Source organism: Mizuhopecten yessoensis, unplaced genomic scaffold, assembly GCF_002113885.1.
Source record: "Mizuhopecten yessoensis strain PY_sf001 unplaced genomic scaffold, ASM211388v2 scaffold3805, whole genome shotgun sequence".
Classification (NCBI taxonomy): Eukaryota; Metazoa; Mollusca; class Bivalvia; order Pectinida; family Pectinidae; genus Mizuhopecten; species Mizuhopecten yessoensis.
In genome coordinates, this window is record NW_018405228.1 from 65,393 (window position 1) to 74,558 (window position 9,166).

At 35.9% G+C, this 9,166-nt stretch overlaps 1 protein-coding gene across 1 annotated transcript in view; it reads right to left on the bottom strand.

Moving 5' to 3' along the window:
- Positions 1-5,373: 5,373 nt before the first annotated feature.
- The window catches only part of LOC110448040 (innexin unc-9-like), a 4,847-nt gene continuing 1,054 nt past the window's right edge, over positions 5,374-9,166 (bottom strand). Inside the window, exon 2 of the mRNA XM_021494071.1 lies at positions 5,374-8,765. Within this exon, the coding sequence (XP_021349746.1) occupies positions 7,379-8,765 (1,387 nt within the window). The 3' untranslated portion in view covers positions 5,374-7,378. The remainder of the gene's footprint in view (positions 8,766-9,166) is intronic.

Genomic DNA, 9,166 nt, shown 5'->3' on the forward strand with positions numbered 1-9,166 from the left:
TCATACAGTGGATATGATCAATCAATTATTACATGTACCATGTACCACCAACAACTAGTAAAAGAGAGAGTGAGACACAGAACTGGTTAATAAAATGTCATGAATATTTTTAAAACCCATAAATATAACTTACACACTCTACACAAGAGTTCTGCTTCGGTAATTCGAACTCGGGTGTGGTGCCTCTTGATCATTTTTAGAGAGGCTCTGAAAAAGAGAAATAGGACTAGTGAAACAAGAGCGAGTGAGGATGATTTCCCGGTCAAGTGATCAATAAAATAAAATCAGACACGCTGTTATATAGATGAGGTATAATTATAGTTTAAAATCTCTGTTTGTTTATACCAATTTTTACATGCATCATCATCTGGTCAGATTGTCGCAACCTTGTCCATTTTACCAACAAATAAAGTTAACCATGAAGTATCTAGTAAAAATATATGTACAGAGCTACGACTTGCAACATACGTCTAAATATTTGTCAAATTCCATAAGTATTACACTAGTTCTGAAGGACCATTATATATCTAAATGCGAATCACGATGTGCTGGTACAAATACAAAGTTCTTGTATAAATCGCATTTTCAATTTTTCATAATCCTGGAATACTGTAGCTTGGAAAGCTTTGTTAGAAAGATGATTGTTGTACTATGTTTGTGTGTGAAGAAATTGCGAAATGAAAAATATGTCGGATGCAGAGAAATAAAAAGGAATAGAAGTATCTAGCTGAATATGCAGTTTACAATTGTTAACCCTTTCCTTTTTTCACACTTTGTAGAAAGTCATGTTTTGTCTATAGTTTATAATAAAATATTTGTTATAAATAAATGTATAATATTGTTTTGTTTTAATTACAATGATATGTAAATGTCTTTAACAAGTTGAACAAAGTTTTTCAAATACATTTGAATTAACATATTATTATGATTGAGAAATAGGAGCGTGGAAATTCGGAATTAACAATGAACCTACGATTTTCACCATACAGTGACAACCACTCACATTAACAACAAACCTACGATTTTCACCATAAAGTGACAACCACTCACATTAACAACAAACCTACGATTTTCACCATAAAGTGACAACCACTCACATTAACAACAAACCTACGATTTTCACCATAAAGTGACAACCACTCACATTAACAACAAACCTACGATTTTCACCATAAAGTGACAACCACTCACATTAACAACAAACCTACGATTTTCACCATAAAGTGACAACCACTCACATTAACAGCAAACCTACGATTTTCACCATAAAGTGACAACCACTCATATTAACAACAAACCTACGATTTTCACCATAAAGTGACAACCACTCGCATTAACAACAAACCTACGATTTTCACCATAAAGTGACAACCTCTCACATTAACAACAAACATACGATTTTCACCATAAAGTGACAACCATTTACAAATTTACTAACTGCACCGAAATGATGAATACAATTGTAAATGGATGATATGAATAGACCGGGTCCTAATCAACGTGTAGGAATGTTTTGAGTAAATACAGTCCGTAATTATGTATACAACCATAATTACAATGACAGTTCATAATAGGACAATTGGATACTTTCATACATATAGGATGTCACTTCTTGCCAATATTGTCGCGAAGAAAAACAATGCAAAGTATCGACATCTCGAAATAGTCTCTTCTGATTTGCTCATGCAAGACATAAACAGTCGATGATGGCATTTCAAATGACCATCGGGATGTACTGGGTGGAATTTTTTTCCAAAGGCCGGATGGATCGAGTTTTTCATTAGTTGAGGCCAGTTGCAGAAAAACACAAAAAACATACATGTAAACATATTTTTTCTGATTATTTACTGTTGAAATTCTGTTAAATTTAGATTCAAATTCTTTTAAGCGATGGTCAAAACTGTGTAACGATCAACGGTTTGACAGAACAATAAGATGTAGATGAAGGAGACACATTGGAACCAGAAGCAGTGGAAGTAACACGTAACTGGTAGCGTGGGGTAACTATTCGTTCATTATTGGAACGAATAAACAGTGACCTGTCATTAGCGAGGCACGATAATAAGACGACAATTCATCAGTCAGACACTATGCCGACACACTTCTTCTATCGACTGAATTGTCACGATTAGTCGAAGTATGTATCATTAATAGTCGATTTATTGTTAAAGATTTTTGAAACATAATAAACTCGACTAAAATTAGCTGGTTGCAGGAAGATGCCAACATAAAAAAAAGTATGTGGCAGAGATGATAAATCGCACCATTAACACAACTTTTTCATAAAATGTCTTTAACTTGGTGCTCAAATAAGTAAAACTTAAATGCTGTACAAGTGAATCGTCCGTGTGATATATATTATCTTACTTTACAATACACAAATACTCAAAAATATTAACATAGACATTTAGTGTTCCTTGTATAATTAATTGCGTTTTAACATTCGAACCAATTTCATTCCTGTATTGAATTCAATATTCTATACATCTTCATAACAGGGTTACTGTACCTCGTTGTAATATTATATGTAAATCATCCTAGCCATGTATATTAGTTCAGGAAATGCCCGATTGTATTTATAAAATAGATTTGGAAACAACAGCAGCACATTCTCCATTGTATAAAAGAGAATGAATCCTACCATGACATGCTTGACTTGACAATATGTATCGAAGGTCAGTATCAAAAAGGTAGAAGCAAATTGATTCACGCCTTCTTAGATATTTAAATTATAACTAGCCAATACTTGCTCTAGAATTGAATTTAGTAGCGTATAAAACACATCAACACACGAGAAAAGGTATTGCAACCACGTTTTTTCAGATTGGTGAATATATATCGTATACAAGTTCCTATATCACACCAGTGTCTGACGTTTCGATGACTTCAGTCCTATTGTAAGTATTATGTCGCATTTATCAAACAAATGACAAAGCGAACGAACATTTAGAGATTAAAAATGTATGAGATGAGAGTCGAATCGAAATGTCGAATCGGCCAAGTTGTTTAAGCGTAGGTGTCTTTAATTGTGAATCGAGATGAGGGGGACTCATATCCTATCTCGCATATATGGCCAGGTAATAAACAAAGCGTTAATAAAACCACTCACCGTTCTTTTGTTATCTTGTTCATTGTTTGCACCTTAGTGCATACGTTTTACTGTCATTTGTCTTGCGAGGGGGCCGAGTACATATACATTGTATGCATCTACTTCTATATAACAAAATTTGTTTTAATGTGTCTTTACAGTAATTAAACTTGACAAACCGTCGATCCAGATGTATAATTTTCCATTACTATAATGACATTTCCGAAACGATTTTTGCTGACTCTTTGTTCAATTCTGAATGTATGCATTGCGAGATGTTAATCATGGGATGTCAGTCAGTGTGAAGGACAAGTTTTGAATTTTATATTTATTAACATACAACCAATTCAAACTTAACCTTAACATTTCATTATACTAATGCTACTCCGTAGAAATAAGCAGAGAATGATAAGGCTGGATTGATGGAAAAGTAAACAAAGTTAACAATCAATTGTACTTAACAGCCTAGGGTTGATTTATAGTTTAATATCATAATCAGTTTCGTTTCAGAAGTCTACATTTCCTAGCACAAAAGTTGTAGCAACTTTACTTATGAACATAATATCACAACCTAGTATTAAGGAAAAAGTCGGCAGCATGGGGTTGTCATATATGACCTGATAAAAATAGTCTTCTTTAGCACTTTGTACATGTATAAATAGTTCACACACAAAACAAACACAATTTGAGGTCACATGCACACGAGCGCTCACACATACATACAGTGACACACACACACATGCTGTGTTTTATTCCTAAATGCATGTATGTTACACCTGTTTCATCTATTTTCTGTCACATTTTGATACATTCTGAAATATTCTTGATCATAAATGTTATTTGATTCAAAATAAATCCAGATCAGATCACCCACTTTGATACAACTTATTGATTTCCTACTAGGTTGAAAACATTAGATTTAACCATGTGACTTCAGGATTCAACTGAATCTCGAGTTTGACAGGTGCGCGACACAATATTTCGCATTGTCGTGATGTCAACATCATCGTGATAACATCAGAGTATTAAAATTCATCTTGACAATATCATATAAATATCTCATATATCAATCATTATAAATAAATATCTCATATATCAATCATTATAAGTATTTATCACAATTATCAAATAAGTCAATTTCACAAGTCATTTGAATGACTTCCCAGAGAAGCAGTGACACTTGTGAGAGACAAATGTGAAATGTCAATGCCCGTTTCGTTATACGTTGACTGTCGTCAATTATCCCTTGTCTTACCAACAATACTACAAGCGTTATCCTAAACACGCAAATATACCCTCAAGTATATCCTTCCTTTACTGTTTACTCCCCTAAAACCCCATTCTAACTGAAAGCGTTACACACTTTTCGTCGAAGATGGCATCCTTATTCCTCTGAAGTGTTAACGACATTTTAGCAGTTGCCGTGACGGATGATGTTGGCCATCGTATACGAACTTGCATCAGTACTCGAAGCCAAAATATCTCCCAGTGAAAATCTTCTTCACGACTGTAACTAATGCATCTGCTTTTTCCTGTATTTAGTAGGTAGTTGTCATGGTAACTACTTTAGTGATAAGGAGCTGCCTGTATTTAGTAGGTAGTTGTCATGGTAACTACTTTAATGATAAGGAGTTCCCTGTATTTAGTAGGTAGTTGTTATGGTAACTACTTTAGTGATAAGGAGCTGCCTGTATTTAGTAGGTAGTTGTCATGGTAACTACTTTAATGATAAGGAGTTTCCTGTATTTAGTAGGTAGTTGTCATGGTTACTACTTAAGTGATAAGGAGTTTCCTGTATTTAGTAGGTAGTTGTCATGGTAACTACCTTAGTGATAAGGAGTTTCCTGTATTTATTAGGTAGTTGTCATGGTAACTACTTAAGTGATATGGAGCTGCCTGTATTTAGTAGGTAGTTGTCATGGTAACTACTTTAGTGATAAAGGAGTTTCCTGTATTTAGTAGGTAGTTGTCATGGTAACTACTTTAGTGATAAAGGAGTTTCCTGTATTTAGTAGGTAGTTGTCATGGTAACAACTTTAGTGATAAGGAGTTTCCTGTATTTAGTAGGTAGTTGTTATGGTAACTACTTTAGTGATAAGTAGTTTCCTGTATTTAGTAGGTAGTTGTCATTGTAACAACTTTAGTGATAAGGAGTTTGCTGTATTTAGTAGGTAGTTGTTATGGTAACTACTTTAGTGCTAAGGAGTTTCCTGTATTTAGTAGGTAGTTATCATGGTAACTACTTTAGTGATAAAGGAGTTTCCTGCATTTAGTAGGTAGTTGTCATGGTAACTGCTTTAGTAAACAGCACTTGTCAGGATAAAATGTCTCTGGCAACTGCTTTTGTCACACATTCGAAAAGTCCATATTAGCTATTTCGGTAAACGTCTTGATTCTGACACAATAAACATTAAGTACGGATAACGCGTGATATGTAACACAGGACAGATGGGATCATTAGGACTGACTCAATTGTTGATTGGTTTTGTACTGTTTTACGGTCCATCGACAATAGGCGCTTACAAAACAGAGTGCATCATTGGAGAAAAAAATCAAAAGCAATCAGTTCTTGAGTTCTTGTTAATAAAGATATGAACTGAAAAGTGCGAGGAATGTCAATACCTCCTAGAAGGAAGCAGGGTAGCAGTACCAGGCATCACTCCCTGTTGATACAGACCGCCAAACCAATAATAAGTGTGTTCCAAACGGCCCAACAACACAGAAGATCAATTGGACCAATAAAAGGAAGGGAAAACATGTTAAAGGAAATACGACAACACATCAACATAAAGGTTAAGAATAGCTCTGGGTAGTTATATCATTTTGAAAAGACCAATAGTATTTCCTCAAAGTATACCGTTATCAGTGATATTTAACCTATGTTACAGCTAAGTCGACTTGCTTGCTTTACAAATGCACTACATGCAATTGTGATAACATGTTTTTGATTCAAAAGTAACGAAAGCGGTAACGATAATTCATAATTTGAAATCATTCCTGCCTTCATACCTCAACACCTGCAGGTTAAGAGAAAAAATAAACCTTCTGTGACGTAATTGATCACTGCAACATTTTGAATCAGTGCCTGTTCTTTTCTCAATTCCGTAATCTTTCCCGTCATACCGGAAAGATAACCAAACTGCTTATCTTCACTAATATTGCAAGTCAACCAAACATTCTACCTATTCTTTTTGCTGTGTAAAGTTTAAAGGGAATGTGTCGGGATTTAATGGTGTAGCGGTTTGTATCAACACTGTGTGTGCTTCTTAATGCTGCTACCCTCAATCTTCTTCCAGGTATTTGAGATATTCACTTGTTTCAGATAATTTAATTCAGTAAACGGCTACCTAGATTTATAATGAATTGACCACCTTATCAATAATTTAATTTAATTAGATATTGGCACATTGACATTTACTGGTCGATACCATGTTGAGCAATGAAAAAAAAATATAAATAAGACCAGACCAGACCATGTTTTATATGATACCTCTTAAGGAGGAAGTTGAACAGGGATGCATGAGATATGCGAATAAACCCCTAGCGAGCATACCAGTACGGTGTTACATATCACACGTGATCAGTATGGAATCTTACATGTCAAAAGAAAGAAAAGGCATGGGCTATCCGAATGTGACAAAAGAACTGCGTTCGTAAGGCAGTTGATAGGGATATTTTATCCTGACAAGTGTTGTTTACTGAAGCAGTTGTCGTGACAATAACCTATCAAATAGACAAAAAAAAATATCTAAAGCAGTTGCCGTGACGGCTGTAGTGGGTCATCGTATTTAAGTAACTGAGCACGTATATTACATATGTGTAATATTTTGTCTTAGTCATCACACTATTTTAGTAGCTTTGACCTAGCGACTGTGAAGACGAAATACGTGACTTTTTAAAACTGTGTGTCACACTTCTGATTGACGTTTAAGGATTCCCGTACCACTGCCCAAAAGTTTGGCATGACTATAGCTTTGATAAATCATTTTTGAAAGAAGAACAAACATACCTTGCGGTACGTTTATGAAAATAATTAAAGATGAAATAAAGAAAATATAATTTCGGTAGGATTAGACCAGAATTCGGAGCCTGGACTTCAGATTGTAATCCTTTCGCTCTAACGGACAGAGCTATTGTGTCAGCGGAAGAGTTCTAACCCAACTGTACTACTACAGTTTTATCCAAAACGAACTAGAGGGAGGTTACTCCACATACTAAAAACCACCGTGCTGTGGGACAGGAACCTTAAGCAACTACATTGGAATAGTTCTGCAATTTTCTCTGACCGTGTCACACTTCTGACTCGGTAAATGTGTCCTTCGGATCATCAAACGACACATGTCTATCAACATTGTTGTTCCGACTCATTATTTCGTCCTCCTGAATATGTTTAAGAATCCCATTTCTCTCCAACAATGGCGTCGTCGCTGTGATGAGGTCATCAGTCATGTCATCTCCTTTGGGCGGAAGGCCATTCTCGCGTTCCACAATCTCGTCCTCTTCGGGTCCAGCGCGGTCGTAACGTTTAAGAAACAGTTTCCACATTTTTTCGATAATATCCTGAACAATGACGGTATTAGCATTGTCAGAAATCTGCTTCAATATGTAGACGCCATCCTGTTTTAAATGCCCATGTATGAACAGATTTATTCGAGTTTTCTGAAGATGATTTCTTTCATATATTCCCGCCATTTGAAGATATTTCTTTATGAATTTGCTTCGTTGGAATGGAAAGACAGCAATACACAGTGTTACACAGACGTTTAAGATATTCAAAAATGTTAGCATTGTGTACCAAAACCAAAGTATAATAAAAAACTTTTCGTTGAATAAATTCATAGGTAGTACACACTGAAGTGTCCATCGGTGGACATTGTTCAATTGTCGAAGATCGAAATCGCACAAGGTTTGTCGTGGAAATCGTTCGGTCACTGTCCAATCATCTCCTCTTAGAAATCCTCGGATCACTTCGTAACCGTAGATGTAGAATCTGTTTCCTAAGAACTCGTTCAAGAAAAAAAGAAGTCCAAAACTGACACAGAAGTAAAGAAACCGAAGTAAAATTTTACACGAGATGAAATAATTTCCGTAATGTCTCCCACACCCAAAAACGAAATTTGTGCTAAAACTTTCTCTCAGAGAGGCACACGGTCCGCCACGGAAACGACTTATATTTGCGCAAAATAAGTCGATATATCCCGCAATGATGGTTAATCCTTTTTCCCGTTGCTCGGGAGACACGTCAATGGTTTTTTTCGCTGCTATACACATTTTCTTGAGCTCCATCCCAGCCTTAAGCATCAATAACTTCCATATCAGACGAGGAAGGAACAACAGAAATGCCATCAGAAATAGAATTAATGGAACCCATTGATAATACACGAGTTCAGTCGATTCTTCACGACGAATCTCGAAGTTTGACGGAATTTGCCGATTGAAAGGGATGTAGTATGTGTTCGATACATAACAAAGACTGTGGACGTATTTGACTTCCTGTTCCGTGAACTCATCCGGGCACCAGCAGTAGATTGGGTTCCCGATGTAGTCATCAGTCATCAGGTAGAGATTGTAGAAAGACAGAAATATCACAGTGTAATATCTGTTGGTTCGGTCTATAAAATTCTCATCGACTCTTCCTGTTTTACGTATGAACATAAACCCAAGGAACTTGTCAAAGCTGTAAAATAAAGATAAAAAGATGCAAATCAAACCGTAAAATGAAACATGTATCTCAGGGCTGTGTTAGGAATGGGAAAAAGTAAGAAATCTTAGTAAAAACGGGGGACCCACCTCACCCCCCTTGAAACTTTAGTTTGTTGTTTAAACAGACCAGGAACTTTCAAAATCATTGGGAAATAGGAGGAAAACAAAATATCACTTAAAAGAAAAAGAATCACATCCCTGCAAGTATTTAACAGACACCAAACAATTCTTTCGCGCTACAAAATATGTCCTTTGCTCGCTAAGTCAGGGTTAGAGTGTACGTTTTAATGTTCCCATTCAGACCCCAACAAAGAAATTGACCCCTCCCCCTCCCCCTCCGCCTCCCAAACCCACCCATCCGCCTCTCAAACCCTC